Below are 21,920 nucleotides of genomic sequence, written 5' to 3'. Positions count from 1 at the left end.
GTTTGAGTATTTCTGTAACTTCTGATCTCCTGGGATTTTCACACACAACAGTCTCTAGAATTTACTCCGAATGGTGCCAAAAACAAAAAACATCCAGTGAGCGGCCAGACTGGTTCGAACTGACAAAGTCTACGGTAACTCAGATAACCGCTCTGTACAATTGTGGTGAGAAGAATATAATCTCAGGATACTATTCTGAGATGCGGGTTGGCACTGTTTTGGCAGCACGAGGGGGACCTAAACAATATTAGGCAGGTGGTTTTAATGTTGTGGCTGATCGGTGTATATATACTGCACACACACACACACACACACACACACACACACACACACACACACACACACACACACACACACATTTAAGGTTTATAATTATTCACAAGTCACAAAGGTGGAGACACAATCTGTGCTGGGTTTCCATATATTTGCATTTGTCTTTGCATGCCCTTACTTCAGTTTAGAACAGTTGATTATCTAGTCAAGATAACAAAATATGCATTGAAGTGAGGATATAAAATATGGTTGAATATTGTTAATTATAAAAGATTTAGATACAGCAAATCCACGCAAGGTGTCAGTCATTGTTTTTATTTCACCTCTAGAGGCCGCTATTATACTGTTGAACAAAGCCATTTTAACTGTAAAAAATGTCCAGTGTTGGCAACAGAAGAAAATAAAAACTATAGGCAACTATTGATATGGCTTTTTGCCGATAACCGATAATTCCAAAAAGCAACTATCGGCACCGGTTAATCGGTAAAACTGATATATCGGTCTACCTCTAGTGTATAGTATGTATACTGTGCAAACTAGAGCCCTACCGATATGGGATTTTTGAGACCGATTTTAGAGGGGGAAAATTCATCGATTACCAATATGGTGGCCGATATAGTTCATTTTTGAGCTGGAATGAAAACAGACCTTTTCTATGTGGATTGTTCACCGATTTTGCACTGATATGACAAAGGAACTCAGAAGGCTGCTTTCTTAAATATTTTTATCAAAGAACATTTGACATTATTATTATTATATATTATTACAAATTCTAGAAATGAACACTGAGAAAATAAAGAATAAATAAAAATACAAAAAAATGGCTTAATTAACATCAGTACTGTTAGTATAAGTCAGTTGCTGACCATTTAAATAAAAATAAATAAAATAAACATCAGTACTATATGTTTAGTATGTCAATTGCTGACCATTTAAATAAAGAATAAATAAAAATAAAATAAATAGCTAAATAAACATCTTTATTATCAGTCAAATGCTGACCATTAAAATAAAGAATAAATAAAAATAAATAGCTAAATAAACATCAGTATTACTGTTTATTATCAGTCAAATGCTGACCATTAAAATAAAGAATAAATAAAAATAAAATAAATAGCTAAATAAACATCAGTATTACTGTTTATTATCAGTCAAATGCTGACCATTAAAATAAAGAATAAATAAAAATAAAATAAATAGCTAAATAAACATCAGTATTACTGTTTATTATCAGTCAATTGCTGACCATTTAAATAAAGAATAAATAAAAATAAAATAAATAGCTAAATAAAAATCAGTACTGTATGTTTAGTGTCAATTGTCCACCATTAAAATAAAGAATAAATAAAAATAAAATAAATAGCTAAATAAAAATCAGTACTGTATGTTTAGTTTCAATTGTCCACCATTAAAATAAAGAATAAATAAAAATAAAATAAATAGCTAAATAAACATCAGTACTGTATGTTTAGTATAAGTCAATTGCTGACCATTTAAATAAAGAATAAATAAAAATAAAATAAATAGCTAAATAAACATCAGTACTGTTTAGTATCAGTCAAATACTGACCATTAAAATAAAGAATAAATAAATATAAAATAAATAGCTAAATAAATATCAGGGGCCTAGTTGTGGCGTAAATGGGCACGAAGTCACAATTTACGCACAACTAAATATTTGAGTGTTGCACCATTAAACTTTTGTAGGACGCAACCCTACGTATAAACTAAAATACGGCAGCCTCCGACCAGTAAAAAAGCAGACTCATTTAATGACATCAGTGAGCTCATGTTTTGGTTGACAGGCAACAGTCCTTTCGACATATATGATGGTGTTGGCATTTACACTCATTTACATTTACGAGAGAGAGAAAAAAAAACGTACTTTTAAGTAGCTCTTCAGTATGAAACCGTTCTAATGATGCCGTTTTTAGGGTTCGTCGCCCGGTGTCAAGTTTCATCACATTCAAAATATATATAAAGGGTATTAAAATGAATAAATGTCTATTTTTCCAGCCTGTTGTATTAGTATTTATCACCCCTTATTTATTTTAGGTACAGTTCCTATATATTATTATTTACACAGGGCAAATATACTATTTATTAAATCTACTTTTATTATGTATCCTATTTTAATGTCTGGAAAACCAGACTTTTAAATATTACATTTTATAAATGCAGCAACTGGAATTGTTCGGTTGAAGGGGGTACCAAACTGTGAATCCTAAACAAAACAGTTTGGTGAATATATGTTTACGCATTAGCTTCCACTCAGCTGACAACAATGAAAGTAGCTACATGGTTAGCTAGTTAGCTGTTAGCTCATTGCCACGGAGAGTAAAAGATGGACTTTATTTACTTTCCAGCATTGTATCTCACCAACTAGGTAACAGTGAAGCGTGAAAACAACACTCACCACACACAATCCACAACCGCACTGTTGTCTGCTGAGCTGCAAAAAGATGCTCTGATGTTTACCTTTCAATCTGCTACATTACTTACTGCACTGACAAAATATAGCTGGCTAACAGCAAACACATGTGATAAACATGAGTGACATGGTTGTCAGGGACAGGGTTAACATTATATTGGTTATATAAAATGATGGGGTAATTTTTTATTAACTTTCCAGTATGTATTTCACAAACTAGTTAGCAATTTAACGAGAAGAGACCGCTCAAATCCGCACCGCTTAACTCCGCCCTGTCTGCAGAGCCACCCTCAGTTCAGATTCAGCTCTGTAAACAATGGAGATGGAGTGCACTCTACTGGACAAACCATGTTATGACACCAATTCTAAAGCATTGTTTTCAGCATTATATGTTCTGAAAAAAAGTTTTCATATCGGCGCATATCGGTAAAATATACGCCGATACCGATATATCGGTGAAAGGCTAATATCGGCCGATAATATCGGCTGGCCGATATATCGGTCGGACACTAGTGTAAACTATGTACTTGTGTGTGGATGTGTGGATAAGACTGGCGAGTCAAGTTGGATTTATCTATTCACATACCTTTATGCCACGTCTCTCCGTATTCTCCACCTCCTCTTATGTTGGCGACAGCTAAAACTCCTCCTAGATGCCTGATGAATATCAGCCGTGAAACACTGAAAACAATGCCAAAAGACAGACCAGCAGTGAGTGGTTGAGTTAGTTTTCAAATTCTTGACAGACCAAAGAAACCTCCTTCTGCCCATGAACATACACTATATGGCCAAAAGTTTGTGGACACCATATGTGCTTGATAAACATTTGATTTCAAAACCTTAGGCATCAGTTTCCCCCTTTGCTGTAATAACAGCTTCCACTCTTTTGGGAAGGCTTTCCACTATACAGTATGTAGTAACGTGGCTGCAGGGATTTGCTCTCATTCAGACACAAGGCTATCAGTGAGGTCAGGAACTGATGTTGGTCGATGGGGCCTGACTTACAGTTGCTGTTCCAGTTCACCCCAAAAGTGATCAGTGGGGTTCAGGTCTGGGCTTTGTGCACGCCAGTCAATTTCTTCCACGCCAGACACAGTATACCATTTCTTTATGGACCTCACTTTGTTCACAGGGGCATTGTCATGCTGGAACAGAAAAGGGCTATCCACAAACAGTTGCCACAAATTTGGAAGCACACAAAGCCCAAGCCATTACATAAAGAAACATTAAGATTTTTCTTTACTGGATTTAATGGAGTAACCAAATTCGTTAATTAGAAGGGGGTGTCCACAAACTTTTGGACATATAGTGTAAATGCGTCAATCTTACATCTGTTGTTTGAGTTTAACATTGCTACAGCAGTAAGTGTTGTACCTGTAGCTGGGCGTGATGGAAATATTGAAACCTCCATAACCGTACAGAAACGCTGGGTGGAAGCCATCCAGCTTGATTCCCTTCTTATGGACGATAAACATGGGGATTTGCGTGCCATCTTTACTAGGATAAAAGACCTGTAACAAACACACAGAGTTACAATGAAGATGATTATACTGCAGACTGACAGAAGAAGAGGTGTCTGAAAGCATGCTGATGTACCTGAGTGGTCTGGTAATCAGCAGGATTGAATCCCTTCACCGTGACCTCTCGAAAGACGTGTGGCTGCAGTGGATCTTTAGTCAGATCACAGTGATAGATGATTGCTGCAGGAAAACATTAATGGTGTCATTCAACCGATTTAAGGTCAAGAGGATTTATTTTGAGAGGGTTTGAATCTTGAACTGACCTGGAGACAGGAAGGAGGTGAAGCTGTAAAAGATCTCGGAGTCTTTTTTCCTGCCAGTGAAGCCCACGATTGAGCCAACGTCCAGCGGAAACGTGTGTATCTCCTCCCCCGAGGACAGATGGAACATCTTTAACACATTTTTCACATCATGGAGAAAACACACGAACAGGAAGCTGGAATACGTACATGTAGCAAACACTGCAATAGGGAGATTAAAGACATATACAATAAGAATAGCATCCACAAGTACTGCATCAAACTGTTGAAATACAGCAATGTACTGTGTTTATTTTCAACTATTATAACAAAACTATCTTAGCTACATCTATAATATACTAATATGTTTAAAAACTACATTAAACAGGGGGGCCCGGGTAGCTCAGCGAGTACTGATGCTGACTACCACACCTGGAGTCACAAGTTCGAATCCAGGGCATGCTGAGTGACTCCAGCCAGGTCTCCTAAGCTACCAAATTGGCCCGGTTGCTAGGGAGGGTAGAGTCACATGGGGTAACCTCCTCGTGGTCACTATAATGTGGTTCTCGCACTCGGTGGGGCGCATGGTGAGTTGAGCGTGGATGCCGCAGAGAATAGCGTGAAAACTCCACACGCGCTACATCTACGCGGTAACGCGCTCAACGAGCCACGTGATAAGATGCGCGGATTAACGGTCTCAGATGCGGAGGCAACTGAGATTCGTCCTCCACCACCCAGATTGAGGCGAGTCACTACGCCACCATGAGAACTTAAAGCGCATTGGGAATTGGGCATTCCAAATTGGGGAGAAAACAAAAAAACCAAAAACAACATTAAACATCATTCACAATGCATTTAAGTTCTATAATGTGACATACTTCTGCTTGAAACAGAATATTCTGTGGGAAATAAGAGAGGGCGGGTCTTGATTTTATCTCTCGATTTGACTGGATCATGAAAAGTGGGCTACAATCTTATATTTGTTAGAATTAATGATCGAAATCACTTTGCCATACTTTGCTTTGTGACATCAGCAAAAGAGAAAAGCAATTTGAAGAGGCAGAGAAAGTTGTCACATTAAAAAAATCACCACTATGAACACTATTTTCTTAAAAATGACATGCACACTACAAAAAAAATTACAATTCTTAATTAGTATTTTTGTCTTGTTTTTCCAGTAAAAATATCTAAATATTCTTAACCTCTTGTGACTGCTGTGTGTATTTTCCATTTCCCTTTTTGATTTGTAAATAGTAGCATCTAATAAACATGCAAAAAAAAAAAAAACATTCCTAGACAGCGGGACTTATGTGGACAGCGGGACTAAGTTGTGAAATTTAAAATAATAGCAAGCTATAGAAAGTCGGATTTCTTTTATCAAATTGTTTATGTTTCGAGGAGTGTTGGTTATTCATGTTTTTGATGATTTTCAGTAAAGTTGCTTTGGAACAATGTGTATTGGGAAAAGCACAAATAAAAAACTATACAAGACAAATAATTTGACTCAATGTTCTCTCTTTGCACTGTCAAACAAACAAGTATAGCCAGTGCTGAAGCATTTTACCAATCAGAAATCAGCATAAATAATTCTGATTCTAAGTAATGGCCAGCATCATCTAATCACTGCCAACCATGTTAAAATAAAATGAAACATTATAAATTCTGAATCTATGTACTGATTACCATTGTACCAAGTCTGCCAAACATGTTGAGTGGTGCAAACATCATCTGCAGCCTGAAACTGAGCTTTTGACCGGATGTTTGGAGTCAATCCACTTAGCTGCATAGGAAAGATATAGGATGCTCCCTTTCTCCCTATTTAGAGAATGACTTAACCTTCAATGTGCTGTCTGTCTGCACTGGTCTCAGAACAGTTCAAAATGCACCTTATTTTCATCCTAACTCCATATAAAGCCTCTGAAAGCAAAATTGTTCAGCTTTTGGATGAATGCATTGATTCTCAATGTGATAATGCACAATAAATAAAGGATTTCTAAGGATAAATAGCGCTATTGTACACTATTGTGTACACTGTGTTTAGAAGCGTGTCGTTTTGCAATAAATCGCTCAAATTTTATAAATAACATATCGGATGAAACTAGAGACTCTAATCTTTTGACTCAAATAGGTTTCAATGTAAAAACTTCATCAGGTGTATTACCGGATGTATTCTCCCAAAGACAAACTCCGCTGTGTTCAGCGGCATGTTGTTTTGTCACATGACTCTGTATGTAAAAAGAGTAACTGCCCAGAGTCTTCTGAACTGAGATCAGTTGGTTTAAATGTATTTAAATTATGCGCTGCATATAGTGAAGCCAAAATACAACGTCCACACATGTGTACATGGGGTCACACGAGGTTAAAACAAGATATACTTACTTGACAAGCAAAATGGCATAAGACATTAAGTCTTGTTTTCAAAGAAAACGGACAAAATTTCTGCTTAAAACAAGACATTTGCCAAAGGGGTAAGAAAAATAAACTTGTTTTCCCTTTGAAATAACCTCACTAAATTTAGTTACATTTCACTGAAAACAAGCCAATGCCATTTTGCTTGTCAAGTAAATTTATCTTGTTTACTTTTTTTACAGGAAAAAAAGAAAAAAAATACAATTAAGAAAATGTTTCTTTGGAGTGCACTGATGAATCGTGCACAAGAAGAACAATTGAGATTCATTAATTTTTATTTCAAGTCATCTTTAACAGTATTCATCTCTGCTTACCAATGACATCTTTGTCATGTTGTGGAATGAGCTCTTTCCATTGGCTGACGGCCGGTTGAGCAAAGTCAATGTTGATGAGTCGATATTGAGGAGCGTCTAGGTTGGTTTTAAAAGTGAAAAGGGTTCCTTCATTTGTGACGTATTCATATTCTGCATCAAAGTTATCGATCAGCTTCACCCATGGCAACAAACCTATCAATAAGGAAAGAGAAATGAGCCACTACTGCCAGGACACTGTCAAACTAAATAATTTTTGCTTTGAAAAAAAAAAGCATTTGCATCGCAATGAATAAATGTTAAACCAGTAAAATTTCTGAGCAACTTGCGTTACTCCTGTAAATGGTGTTAATAACGTGAAAAAAGTTTACGTGGTGTAAAGTTACGGCTTGTGTTTCTGTACCAGTGATTCCCTGCGACACAGTGTTCAGGTCACAGTACCACAGTCTGTTGACGGGGTCACAGCCCTCTTTGATTGACAGCAGCACATAACGCCCATCATCAGACACCTGAGAAGACACATTATTCACTTCATTTTCACAATCAGAAATTAAGTACTGTGTGCGTTAGTACGTTGATAGAGTAAAATTAGCTAAATCAAATACTCGTAAATCGTACAAATTATCCATATACCATAAACATGTTTTTTTTTTTTTTTTTTTTTACATAGTACTTTCAATACAGTAGCACTTAAGCATTAGATGTGGAACTCTTTTTCAATATTAGGTTCCAACCTTGCGAATATTTGGAGTTAAAAATATGTATGAAATTTCAAACAGTTACAGCTTGTATCATTACTGTATAAGCAATTTCATGACATAAATTGAAAGAATTTGTATATTTAAAAAAAAATGGTAGAATGTAATTAAAATGATGAAAAGCAAAATGTGAAATAAAATATACACACATTCTCTAGCGCATTAGGTAATATATATATATATATATATATATATATATATATATATATATATATATATATATATATATATATATGCACAGTATACACTGTGTGTGTGTATATATATATATATATATATATATATATATATATATATATATATATATATTTAGCCCCACAAAGCTGAGGATCTCAGCTTTCCAACGACACCTAGATTAAGCATCGTCTATTCAGAAGTCGAGATATTCGACGAAACAGTGGGGAACATGCATGCGATTCAGAATTGACTGGCTGTCTGTGGCTTGAGTGCTCAGCTGTGTTAGAGCGCCACCTACAGTTCAGGTCTGTATATTGTGATGGAAGGTGATAGTGGACACATTGTTTTTCCTAGTACTTGCTGCCATCTAGCAGAATGAAGTAAGACTTTTTGCAGGGAGATAGAGCAAACAGAACCAGAATGACATGCTTATAAAGTTAGGAATTTATTGTGAAAAACTGCAAGTCGAGGTCAAAAAATGCAGCAGTGTTGAAGAGGATAAGCAAACCAGAATTGGGCACCTTCACATAAATATACAGGGTGGTCCAAAAAAAAAAAAAAAAAACAGGGCCACTATGTTTCATTGCTCATATCTTAAAAATGCATAAAAGCCTTTGCAGGATTTTTGGCGTACTTCTACGACTTATTGTTAACAACCAAATGGCGTCACTGTGACATCATCATGAGCAACAACTTGCTACAAATAAGTAAATAGTTTAGCAAAGTTTTCAATGGCAGCAAATTTAGGTGCTCCTCTTTTGCCATGAGACCCCTTTTTTTTTGGGCCACCCTGTATAAATATGTGAAGGTGCCCACTTCTGGTTTGCTTATCTTTTAGGCCACCGCTTGCCATTTTTTTTTTTTTCTAGATGGCAGCAGGTACTAGGAAAAATTATTTGTCCACTATCACCTTCCATCACAATATACAGACCTGAACTGTAGGTGGCGCTCTAACGCAGCTGAGCACTAACGCCACAGACAGCCAGTCAATTTTGAATCGCATGCATGTTCCCCACTGTTTCGTCGAATATTTCAACTTCTGAATAGACGATGCTTAATCTAGGTATCGTTGGAAAGCTGAGATCCTCAGCTTTGTGGGGTTATATAACATTTCATCATCAATAGCTGATAACATATTTTGCGGCTGATTTGTTTATCATGCATTTTCTACTGGACTGCAATTTCGTTCTGGACAACTGAGATATAACATTTGATTATTTAACCAAGTAAGCTCACAGACACGTTAGAAATGGCTCATTTTGAAGAAAACAACCTAAGGTAAGAGCAAATATGTAGTTTGTGGCTACTTGGGGCTTACAGAAGCAGTGATAAAGTCAGAAATGAGATGTTTGTCTTTATTATCATACAGAGATCATATTTCACTTTGTGATACTTTTGATAATCATTTGAAATATGATGTTAGGGCAACAAAATATAGTCTGCACAGTCACATTTCTGAGACTGAGAGCTTTCATTTGATATATGACTTGCCTATAGAAACTTGCTATGTGAAAAACTTTTATATTCATACTCATATCTTTGTGTCTAGATATGTGGGGAGGTTTTCAGGCTTTTTTTTTTTTATTTAACGTAATTTCAAAAGTGATGGCATTCTATGAAAAGTCCAGATTCTAAGCTTCCAAATGATACCACATATGAGTGACATGTATTTGGGGACTTACAATTTAAGTGTAAACTTTTGCTTCTGGCCCCGGCTGCTGAAGTTGACGAGTTTAATATCTTTTTCAATTTTCAGCTGCATTACGCTGAAGTCCGTGACACACCAAGCCGACGGTCGGCCGTCGGCCAATGTCGGGCTGTCGTTGAGTGTCAGTCGGCCTTGTTTTTGCGGTGTGTTCTGCACCGTTGCACTAGTCGGACCCCTGTCTGCGCCTTCAGCCGATTGAGCATGTTGAATCGGCGGCGAAGCCCGTCAGTGAGACAGATCAGTCTGATTGGCTGTTCAGCTTAGTGAACCAGTGCACAAGAAGAAAAATGGAAGTGATAAAAGCAAGCAAACAACGAAGTCAAGAGGGCACACACACACAGAAGGCTCTTCTCATTTTTCATCTTCATCTCATCTGAGAATTCGTCTATGGCAGGGATGGGCATCCGGTGGCCCTCGGACCGTATACGGCCCTCTGTATCGTTGAATACGGCCCGTCGGACAAGACCGAGGATTGAGTTTATTTCTTTGAAAATGGGATTATGTAAAGACTGCATTCAGTTTAAGGTGTTATTACAACTATTGACCAAAAGAGGTCGCTTGTTCTTAGCAGACCTGCTGATCACTCTAGGATTCTAGCATGCAACATCTAACACTTTCTCATCATTTATAAAGTAAATTGGGCTAAATTTTACCTCAGCTTGTCAGCGAGCTAGTGCGCACTATTGTTAATGTACGCAGGTGGAACCCATGTCTTTTGTTTGCCTGGATACGAAATCTGTCATTAAAGATTTCAATTTGATGAGCAAATACACCATTGATCAAGTGATCAAAGAGATGTACAGTATGAGAGATACATACACCAGAGCTGCTCTCCTCACAGATGTAAAGGGTAAATAAAATACAAGTGTAAAAAGGAATCAAATGTCTTTACGAAATCCGTGACAGTGCGGGAATCACCAAAGACCTCTAATGCAGTTTCGCTCGTGCTTGTGAAAAATGAAAAGAGAGAAACTTAGAAGAAATGCACGATTGAGATGCCTGACTGTTGAAAAGTCTTGCGAATAGAGAGAATGTTCTCTGACACACGGGACTGTTCGTTCCACACGTGTATGTTGTGGTGCTGAAATGTTTTGTATTAATGCACTGAAATATGTTCTTGTATCCAGTATTGTTATTGATGATGATATTTAGATTTTAACTAATACCTATAAGCTGTTTTATGAGGTGGGGTTGAAAATGTTGTCTGTTCATTTGTGTGTTTGTCTGTTGCATATGTAGACAATGCAAATGAGATAAATGTTCTTGAAAATTTAAGTCTGAAATATATTGCTTGTCAATTGAACATGAATTTGTACATGTGAACGGCATGTTTTAGTAAAAACGCAAGTTACAAAATAATGATATTAGTTTTTATAAATATTGTTAAATAAAAATATTAATATAGGTAAAAAATATATTTAAAAGAACACTGCATTAGTTGTGCATAGATTACCCACAATAATGAGGAAACTGAGTAAAGGGGTGAACATTGTTAGAATGCGGATTTGTAATCCGGCCCCTTGGTAGAATGGAGAAAAAATGTTGGCCCTCGCCCCCTTCAAAGTTGCCATCCCTGGTCTATGGTGAGCGAGATAGGTGTGAAAATGGTAAGCAAGCGCTGCTTTGTTTACGGTTTGTATATCTGCAGTCTTAGCTCTTCCAGTTTCCCTTTTTGAATGATGAATACTGCCACCTGCTGGTATGGAGAGTTATTTCCTCTCACACAGGCGCAGAACACATGTGCTAGTTGGCCACTGGGTGTAGTCTTTGCGGTGTGTTCAAGAACAACATTTTGGCCCAGACGCAGGCGACGAGAAGCGACACCACAGTCGTCTTTTGTCGCCGCTAGTTCTTTGATGTCGGTTTGGTGTGTCTGGGCCTTTACATGTCATGTCTAAAGTCTGATGAGTAAAAACAAAAATGTACTAGTCAATGGTGATTCTTTCTCCAACGTGTCTGTAGAGGGTTCATGTGTGTTACCTCAGCACCGCTCATCCATTTCGGCTGCTCAGGAAATTCGGCACATAGAACGTCCTGAGACTGAGGGGTTCCTAACACATGATAGAACAACTTCTGGTGCAGGTTAGTGGACGTCTCCGTACCTGAGAGAGAGAAAGACAATAATCAAAATCTCTTATCCAGGAGTGTGTGGATTTGTGCATCACCCTTTCCTTACACATGAGCGCGTGTGTGTACCGTCACTCTTGCCCTCCTGCTCAGGATAGGAGTTGTAGAAGAGTCCCTTCCCATCATGTGTCCAGGACATGCAGCTGAATTTGACTCTCTCCAGTCGGTCTTCCAGAGGTACAGCGCCATCCACACACAAGAACCGCATCTCAACCCAATCAGAACCGCTGGCACTGGTACCATATGCCAGGTACTCGCTATCCTCAGAGAACGCATAGCCTGCAACACATACAGAACAGTCTCCTGGATCATTCTCTGACCAACTGATACATATTGCGCACAAAAATGTGATCTGATTGAAACAAGAGGTGTCAGTCACTTCACATACATAATCAATAAAACATTGATACATGCAGCACCTCGTAAAGCGACTGTCCCGTCCTCTGAGAAGGTGTTTGGGTCAAGGAAGACGGTGGGTTCTGCCTCAAGGTTCTCCTGCATGTACAGAACACTTTGGTTCTGCAGACCCGTGTTATAAAAGTGAAAGTACCTACAGGAGCGAAAGGAGAGTATTTGTACATCGATAACTATAGTCTTCAGCATTAAAGAAAATGTGAAATAAAGTACAAAAAATAAAAACAAGAACATTGCAAAATCATCAGTTTGGTTCAAGATCACTGGTACTGAACTGAATGCATATTAATGGTATGTTCCAGGTTCGAACACGTTTGGACAGCATACTGTCAATTGCCACAGATGAAAATAATTGACTCAGTTTGTAAAAACAAACAAGTCACGTTTACGCTAATGCACTTCCAATGGAAGTCTATGCACCAAGGCATTCTAAAGTATTTGAGAACAGAATTGTGAAGCTCGTATTTGTGTTAAAGCACTTCTATTAATTATTCTGCACAAAAACAAAGTGTGTTATTTAAGCTGTGAAGTTCTCTAAATCCTCCTTTTGACGATGGGACAACAGTTCTAGACAGATATTTTTTCCTTGTTGAGACTAGAGATGGGTACTGAAACAGAGTTCTCCATTTGATTCAGTTCACAAGCTTTAATTCACTTTGATATTGATACGATTTGATTCTGATTCATTTGGGGTAATAAGTTTGTTATAATGCCCATTTTGCTTACATATTAATGAAATAGTCTCTCAGCTAATGCTTTAAATTATACAGGGAACCTTTTAACTTGGTACATTATGAAACTATTCATAAAAAAAAAAAAAAAAAACAAGGGTCCAAACTATACCATTTAATTGTTTATTTAACCAACCCTCCATGGACAAATTGGAGAAAGAATTGCCATTGGCTAGTAAAATTTTTGTTTTTACTCGCCAGACTTTTGACGACATGTAAGCAAAAAAAAATGATATTAAGCAAACCGAGAAGGGGGCATCTTCACATATACAGTGCATTCATAAAGTATTCAGACCACTTAATTTTTTTTTCACATTTTGTTATGTTGCAACCTTATGCTAAAATGCTTTTAATTATTTATTGTTCACATCAATCTACACTCCATACCCCATATGATGAAGCAACTTTGCAATTTATTAAAAAGAAAAAAACGGAAATATCACACTGACATAAGTATTCAGACTTAGTTGAAGCACCTTTGGCAGCGTTTACAGCCTCAAGTCTTCAAGGTGATTTTCTGCCATTCTACTCCGCAGATCCTTTCAAGCTCTGTCAGGTTGGATGGGGACCGTCAGTGGACAGTCCATTTCAGGTCTCTCCAGAGATATTCGATTGGGTTCAAGTGTGGGCTCTGGCTAGGCCACTCTAGGACATTCACAGAGTTGTCCCTAAGCTACTCTTGCGTTGTCTTGGCTGTGGGCTTAGGGTCATTGTCCTGTTGGAAGGTGAATCTTTGGCCCAGTTTGAGGTCCTGAGTACTCTGGACCAGGTTTTCATTAAGGATATCTCTGTATTTTGCTGCGTTCAGCTTTCCTTCAACCCTGACCAGTCCCCCAGTCCCTGCCCCTGAAAAACATCCCCACAGCATGATGCTACCACCATTATGCTTCACTGTTGGGATGGTATTGCACAGGTGATGAGTGGTGCCTGGTTTCCTCCAGACACGATGCTTGGAATTGAGGCTAAACAGTTCAATCTTCATTTCATCAGACCAGAGAATCTTGTTTCTCACAGTCTGAGAGTCCTTTAGGTGCTTTTTTGCAAATTCCAAGCAGGCTTTCATGTGTCTTGCACTGAGGGGAGTCTTCCGTCTGGCCACTCTGCCATAAAGCCCAGATTTGTGGAGTGTTGCAGTGATGGTTGTCCTTCTGCAAGTTTCTCCCATCTCCATACATTATCTCTGGAGCTCAGCCAGAGTGACCATTGGGTTCTTGGTCACCTCTCTTACCAAGGCCCTTCTCCCCTGACTGCCCCGAATGATACAAGCTGTCGTCACGGTTTAAAAATTACAAATTTTTAGCAAAACATTCACAACGTTAGAACCTAATCATGAAAATAGATTTCAACATACAGTATAACAATAATGTTACAATTGTATTATAAAAATGATAGTTTAAAAGCTACTATATCAAAAGTAACGTACACTGGCAACCAAAAGTTTGGAATAACGTACAGATTTTGCTCTTGTGGAAAGAAATTGGTACTTTTATTCACCAATAAAAGTACCAATTCATCCGTTGCTAGTTCTAACGTGACGTTTTCGACGAAGGCTTGAGCTGTATCAAAGCTAGATACACTTGATCAATACAACAGTTTCTATATTATCTGAAATACCTGTGGGAAACACCCTCGCACTCCCCCTCCCTCTCTCTTAAGCTCACACACACGTGGACACACATACATATACACTGGTGGCCAAAAGTTTGGAATAATGTACAGACTTTGCTCTTATGGAAAAAATTGGTACTTTTATTCACCAAAGTGGCATTCAACTGATCACAATGTATAGTCAGGACATTAATAACGTGAAAAATTACTATTACAATTTGAAAAAAAAAAATTACTTCAAAAAAAAAAAAAAATTACTACTTCAAAGAGTTCTCATCAAAAAATCCTCCACGTGCAGCAATGACAGCTTTGCAGATCCTTGTTATTCTAGCTGTCAGTTTGTCCAGATTCTCAGGTGACATTTCACCCCACGCTTCCTGTAGCACTTGTCATAGATGTGACGGTCTTATCGAGCACTTCTCACGCACCTTACAGTCTAGCTGATCCCACAAAAGATCAATGGGGTTAAGATCCATAACACTCTTTTCCAATTATCTGTTGTCCAATGTCTGTGTTTCTTTGCCCACTCTAACCTTTTCTTTTTGTTTTTCTGTTTCAAAAGTGGCTTTTTCTTTGCAATTCTTCCCATAAGGCCTGCACCCCTGAGTCTTCTCTTTACTGTTGTACATGAAACTGGTGTTGAGCGGGTAGAATTCAATGAAGCTGTCAGCTGAGGACATGTGAGGTGTCTATTTCTCAAACTAGAGACTCTGATGCACTTATCCTCTTGTTTAGTTGTACATCTGGCCTTCCACATCTCTTTCTGTCCTTGTTAGAGACAGTTGTCCTTTGTCTTTGAAGACTGTAGTGTACACCTTTGATGAAATCACAAGCAATGTATAGCCTTCATTCCTCAAAACAATGATTGACTGATGAGTTTCTAGAGAAAGCAGTTTCTTTTTTGCCATTTTGGACCTAATATTAAGTCGGAGTGATGGCTGCTGGAAATGGGGTCTGTCTAGATTTGATAAAAAAATGACTTTTTTTTTCAAATAGTGATGGTGCTGTTTTTTACATCAGTAATGTCCTGACTATACTTTGTGATCAGTTGAACGGCACTTTGGTGAATTAAAGTACCAATTTCCTTCCGAAACAGCAAAATCTGTACATTATTCCAAATTTTTGGCCGCAAGTGTAAAAACATTAGGTTTTGTAAAAACCCTGCACATCTTGCAGCGTGCAAGAGCCTATTTGTCAGATTCTTCCACATTTAAAGTGTTTGTTGAAGTTAAAATATTTCTTAATATATGATTGTTCCTTTAAATATTTACAGTCTATTTTCACATTTATTACACTCTCTACATTTTGTTACATGTTTGTTTATTTGCACTATTTACTTGCATTATGTATATGACTTGCTTGTACAAATATTTATTGTCAAATCCAAATCTACTTGCTCTCAAGTTTTGCACATTTTTTTCCTTCTAACCGACGTCCAACAGGCGAGTTACTGCTCTGTAGTCATGCTGAAAAACGGAGAATGATGTGAAAACATGTCGTGGAAAAGATTAATCAAAGTCAGAGTTGACGTCATTAAATGCAATGTAAATGCCTTTTCATGGCTCAACTAAAGCGATGGTGAGAGCGCGATCATGACAGATCCGGACCCACTGCAGCCAAATAAGGTCAATTTCCCTCAGAGTGCGTACTCACAAGACTCAAGCAGTAAAAGATGAGGCTGAATCCAGCTTCCTAATCGCCAGCTTCTTATTCAGCAAAAGGATCGTAGTGCTTAAGTTCTTCACCACTACACAACTCTGGCGAGTAAATAACAGACATACTGTATTTTAGTCACATAGAGCGAAATTCAGTCGCTTTTGCGAGTGATTTACTTGCAATGTCGAGGGCTGATAACAGATATAATAATCACCAACTAAAACTAATGTAAACTTTAAAGTAATGCAAAACATCCATCTAGGGATTTTAAGAATCAATATCAGTATTGTTCAAACGAAGCTCATGATTAATCAGAAAATCTTTTTTTTTTTTACCCAGCCCTAGCCGAGTCTTTACATTGTCTCAACATGAGTTGAAAGATCAGATGTAACTTTGCACAGACAAGGATAGAAAGTAAATTTATCACACTAGTCACATTAGGGCTGGACTTTATATTGAATATTCATGATATAATTGCAATGAAATTGCTGATGATAATAAATTAATCAATAATGTGTATTTGTCCATTAAGTTTCATAAAGAGCGCATAAGTAGACTTTCATGATCCTTCAGGGCTGCACAATTAATCAAAATAACATAAAAATGGTGATATGGTCATATGTGATCAGTAAAATGCAAAAAGCTGTGATTAAAGATGAATAAACATATCTGTTAACACTTCAGAATAATCGGGTGACACATTGTTCTGTGCATGCTTAGGGCTTATGTGCTCGTGTTTTTAGCTCTTTTAGATCAGAAGTTCACATGCATTGTGAAAGAAAAGTACTGCACATTCAAGCATTTATGCAATTCCAAACATTAGTAACCGCTACAAGTTATTATACAAACCTACAAATGCCACACAGTATAACAGAAAAGGAAATGAAAGCGTTTCACCACATGAGGAACATTGTAAACTACAAACAGCAATTTCAGTGTGAAAATAAAAGATCCAGGTGAAGATGAACAGGACAGAAGTATATTTATTTTATACAGTGTTGTGAAAAATGATTTATAAATCCTGATTTATTTTATTTTTGTGTATTTTTCATACTGAACTGATTTAGATCTTCAAACGAGATATAACATAAAACAAAGGCAACCTGAATAAACACAAAATACAGTTTTCAAATATATATATTTTTTAGAGAAGCTAAAAAGTTATCCAACACCTATATCACCCATGTGAAAAACTAACTGTTCCCTTAAAATAGCTGGTTGTGCCACCTTAAGCAGCAACAACTGCAACCAAACGCTTCCGATAACTGGAGATCAGTCTTTCACAACGCTGTGGTGGAATTCTGGCCCACTCTTCTTTGCAGAACTGCTTCAGTTCAGCCACATTGGAGGGTTTTCGAGCATGAACTGCCCATTTAAGGTCCTGCCACAGCATCTCAATCGGGTTCAAGTCAGGACTTTGACTAGGCCACTCCAAAACTTTAATTTTGCTTCTTTTGAGCCATTCAGAGGTGGACTTACTCCTGTGCTTTGGATCATTGTCTTGCTGCATAATCCAGTTGCACTTGAGCTTCAACTAACAGACTGATGACCGGACGTTCTCCTTTAGAATTTTCTGGTAGAGAGCAGAATTCATGTTTCCTTCAATTATTGCAAGTCACCCTGGCCCTGAAGCAGCAAAGCATCCCCACACCATCACACTCCCACCACCATGCTTGACCGTAGGAATGATGTTGTTTTTGTTGAATTCTGTGTTTGATTTACGCCAGATGTAACGGGACCCCTGTCTTCCAAACAGTTCCACTTTCAACTCATCAGTCCACAGAACATTCTCCTAAAAGGTTAAAGGATCATCAAGGTGTGTTTTGGCAAAATTCAGACAAGCCTTAAAGGTGCAATATGTAATATATTTACTGTACTAAAGCATAAAATTATCATAATATGTTATCAAGAGATTTAGGAAACATGCTAAGTTGAAAAACTGTCTTCTCCGAAAACAATGCTACAGCCAGTATATTCTACTTTGAAATGTCCGTTCTGGGCCGGAATTCTGTTTGTGTTTTGGCCTGTGTGATCCCGCCCATTGTCCATTTCCCAATAGTATTTCAACACCCCGGGTTGCCAGATTTGAAACAAGTTAGCGGGCAAACACAGCACGCTGCAGATATGGAAGCCAGCAATACATCTAGCTAACACTGACAGAGTTATAAAAAATCCACATGAGCTGGTTCATAATTTGCAATCAATAAAAACATTGCAAACGTATACATTAGCTGATCAACTTACAGTGTAAGGCTCGTCGCTTGCCATTGTCAGTTTGCTCGTTCCTGTTGCGTGTCCTCAACCTGGCAACCCGCGTGAGCTTCGAGTCTGGGGAGAAGGGGGCGGGGGAGAGAACTCTCTCCAATATTTTGAATTTGGACTGCAGTACCAATTTTAAATGCTTGATGTCAATGTTACATATAGCTCCTTTAATGTTCTTCTGGGTTAGCAGTGGTTTTCGCCTCAACACTCTTCCATGGATGGCATATTTGGCCAGTGTCTTTCTGATAGTGGAGTCATGAACAGTGACCTTTATTGATGCGAGAGAGGCCTGCAGTTCCTTGGATGTTGTCCTTGGCTTTTTTGTGACTTCCTGGAAGAGTCGTCGCTGTGCTCTTGGAGGAATCTTGGAAGGTCCGCCACTTCTGGGAAGGTTCACTACTGTGCCGAGTTGTCTCCATTTGGAGATAATGGCTCTCACTGTGATTCTTTGGAGTCCCAGAGTCTTTAAAGTAGCTTTGTAACCCTTTACAGACGGATGTATTTCAATCACCTTTTTCCTCTTCATTTCTGGAATTTCTTTCGACCTTGGCATAGTGTGCAACATGGGTGAGACCTTTTAGCCAACTTCATGCTGCTGAAAAAGTTCTATTTAGGTGTTGATTTGATTAAACAGGGCTGGCAGTAATCAGGCCTGGGTGTGTCTATTCCAGCTGAACCCCATTATGAATGCAGTATCATAGATTTGGGGATTTAGTAACTATAAAAAATACTTTTTCACACAGGCCCAATTGGTATTGGATAACTTTTTTGCCTCAATAAATAACATTATCATTTAAAAAAATGTATTTTGTGTTTATTCAGATTGCCTTTGTTTTATGTTAGATTTAGTTAGAATTTTTGAAACAATTTAGTATGAGATATATACAAAAACAGAAGAAATCAGGTACAAAACAAATCAGATATAAAACAAATCTAATCATCAGAATAATAATGAAAATTTAGTATTATATTATAGCAATAAACTTGACTGGGTCCCACATAAATAATTTAGTATTATTCAATATATTATTTATAGTTTTTGCACACCTTCATGTTCACAAATAATTTTTTAGAAAAAATACAAGGTGTCAAATTATGCTTTTTATTAAGCTACTATGTATCATTGCATATAAAATATAAATATAAAAGTGCATATCAATAAAAATAATTAGATCTTCTTTTCCTTTGTGTTCATTTAGTGAAAAACTGTGGTAAAAATGCCTTTATTATTTTTAAATAGATTTTTATTTAATGCCTTTAAAATATTGAATCTACTTGGCTACCAATGGCTGTTTCGATTAAATAATGGTTGCTCTGATTTAAAAAAGAAAATCACTTTTGAGCCATTTCAGAGCAAATGTATAATTATTGAGATATTTATTGAATAGGCTGAATTTTTTTTATAAATTTTTGTAGCCATATCGCCCAGCCCTATAACAAATGTTAAAGTCTTGTTATTGTCTCATCATTTACTCACCCTTATGCCATCTCAAACGCATATGACTTTGTTTTCTGCATGAGGAAGTGTAATCGAACGTCTCTAATGAACGTGCGTGCCAAGGAGACTGCGGATGTCCAGATTTATAGTGAATACGGACTTAAATTTTGGTCTGTTTCTCATCAATACTGATCATATCACTTCAGAGGGCATGGATTAAACCACTCGAGTCGTATGGTTTTCCTTTATGCTGCATTTATGTGCTTTTTGGATCTTGAAACACATTGTGTTCCACAGAAGCAAGTTATATAGTTTGATCCAGCATGAGGGTGAGTAAATGATGAGAGAATGATCATTTCTGGGTGAACTATCCCTTTAAGGAACAGCCCATCTCACCTATTCCCACGTTTAAAGGGGCAGCTGTATTTGGGATAGTCATAGAGTTCAGTCATTCGATCCTTAAAGAAGTCTCTTATCTCACACTGCTCCAGGAACGGCAGAGTCAACTGATTCTGAGCGTTCACAAATGCCTGAGAGATACATAAAGAGTCAAATATAAACAGTCATGAGTCACATTATCTTAAACGCCCATGTCTCAGATGAGAGTGTACGGTGTGGTTTACCTGTGTTTTTTCACTGTCAGGATCTTCTAGCCAGCTGTACGGATCAGGAACTTTACTGCCATGATATTCATCAACCTGATAAAACACACAGAATATCAGCCACCAAACTCAGTAAGATGTTACTATTCCAAATCATCCATTTAAATATACACTATATGGCCAAAAATATGTGGACACCCCCTTCTAATTAAAGAGGTTGGTTACTCCGTTAATACCAGTGAAGATAAATCATAACTCTACTCCAAACAATGGCATTCTAGGGCATTCGGTGCTTCCAACTTTATGGCAACAGTTTAGGGAGAGTCCTTTTCTATTCCAGCATGAAAATGCCACTGTGCACAAAGCAAAGTCCATAAAGAAATGATTTACTGTGTCTGATGTGGAACAAATTGACTGGCCTGCATAAAGCCCAGACCTGAACCCCACTGAACACCTTTGGGGTTCATCGCCCAACATCAGTGCCGGACCTCAGTGATGCACTTGTGTCTGAATGAGAGCAAATCCCTGCAGCCATGTTACTACATAGAGTATAGTGGAAAGCCTTCCCAAAAGAGTGCAAGCTGTTATTACAGCAAAGGGGGAAATTGATGCTTAAGGTTTTGAAATCAAATGTTCATATGGTGTCCACAAACTTTTGGCCATATAGTGTATATATACAGAGAGAGAGAGAGAGAGAGAGAGAGAGAGAGAGAGAGAGAGATAGATAGATAGATAGAGACAGACAGACAGATAGATAGAGAGCGATAGATAGATACAGACAGACAAGACAGACAGATACACAGATAGACAGACAGACAGATAGAGACAGACAGATAGATAGATAGAGATAGATAGAGATATAGATAGATAGATAGATAGATAGATAGATAGATAGATAGATAGATAGACAGACAGATAGATAGAGTGATATAGACAGACAGACAGATAGAGACAGACAGACACACAGACACACAGACAGATAGATAGATAGATAGATAGATAGATAGACAGACAGACAGACAGACAGATAGATAGATAGACAGACAGACAGATAGAGATAGACAAACAGACAGACAGATAGATAGAGACAGACAGACAGACAGACAGAGAGCGATAGATCGATAGAGAGTGATAGATAGATAGGTAGAGACAGACAGACAGACAGATACACAGATAGATAGACAGACAGACAGATAGAGACAGACAGACAGACAGAGATATAGATAGATAGAGAGTGATAGAGTGATATAGATAGA

General features: G+C 37.7%; 1 protein-coding gene across 3 annotated transcripts in view; it reads right to left on the bottom strand.

Annotated features, from left to right (window-relative positions):
• Window positions 1-21,920, bottom strand: part of LOC127415747 (prolyl endopeptidase-like) — a 28,328-nt gene that overhangs the window by 5,161 nt on the left and 1,247 nt on the right. The window contains exons 2-12 of one of the 3 annotated variants that reach the window (XM_051654622.1): window positions 20,686-20,760; window positions 20,459-20,592; window positions 12,373-12,503; window positions 12,023-12,232; window positions 11,807-11,928; window positions 7,587-7,692; window positions 7,187-7,378; window positions 4,488-4,685; window positions 4,301-4,404; window positions 4,079-4,215; window positions 3,291-3,385 (exon numbers count right to left, since the gene is read on the bottom strand). In XM_051654622.1, coding sequence (XP_051510582.1) covers window positions 3,291-3,385; window positions 4,079-4,215; window positions 4,301-4,404; window positions 4,488-4,685; window positions 7,187-7,378; window positions 7,587-7,692; window positions 11,807-11,928; window positions 12,023-12,232; window positions 12,373-12,503; window positions 20,459-20,592; window positions 20,686-20,760 — 1,504 coding nt within the window. Of the gene's footprint in view, window positions 1-3,290; window positions 3,386-4,078; window positions 4,216-4,300; window positions 4,405-4,487; window positions 4,686-7,186; window positions 7,379-7,586; window positions 7,693-11,806; window positions 11,929-12,022; window positions 12,233-12,372; window positions 12,504-13,574; window positions 13,888-16,359; window positions 16,464-20,458; window positions 20,593-20,685; window positions 20,761-21,920 lie in introns of those variants that run through there. The other 2 variants (XM_051654623.1, XM_051654624.1) reach the window with 2 other exon arrangements.

Source organism: Myxocyprinus asiaticus, chromosome 25 (genome assembly GCF_019703515.2).
Source record: "Myxocyprinus asiaticus isolate MX2 ecotype Aquarium Trade chromosome 25, UBuf_Myxa_2, whole genome shotgun sequence".
Taxonomy (NCBI): Eukaryota; Metazoa; Chordata; class Actinopteri; order Cypriniformes; family Catostomidae; genus Myxocyprinus; species Myxocyprinus asiaticus.
The sequence above is the reverse complement of the archived record's forward strand: the minus strand, read 5'-3'. Positions and strand labels throughout refer to the sequence as shown.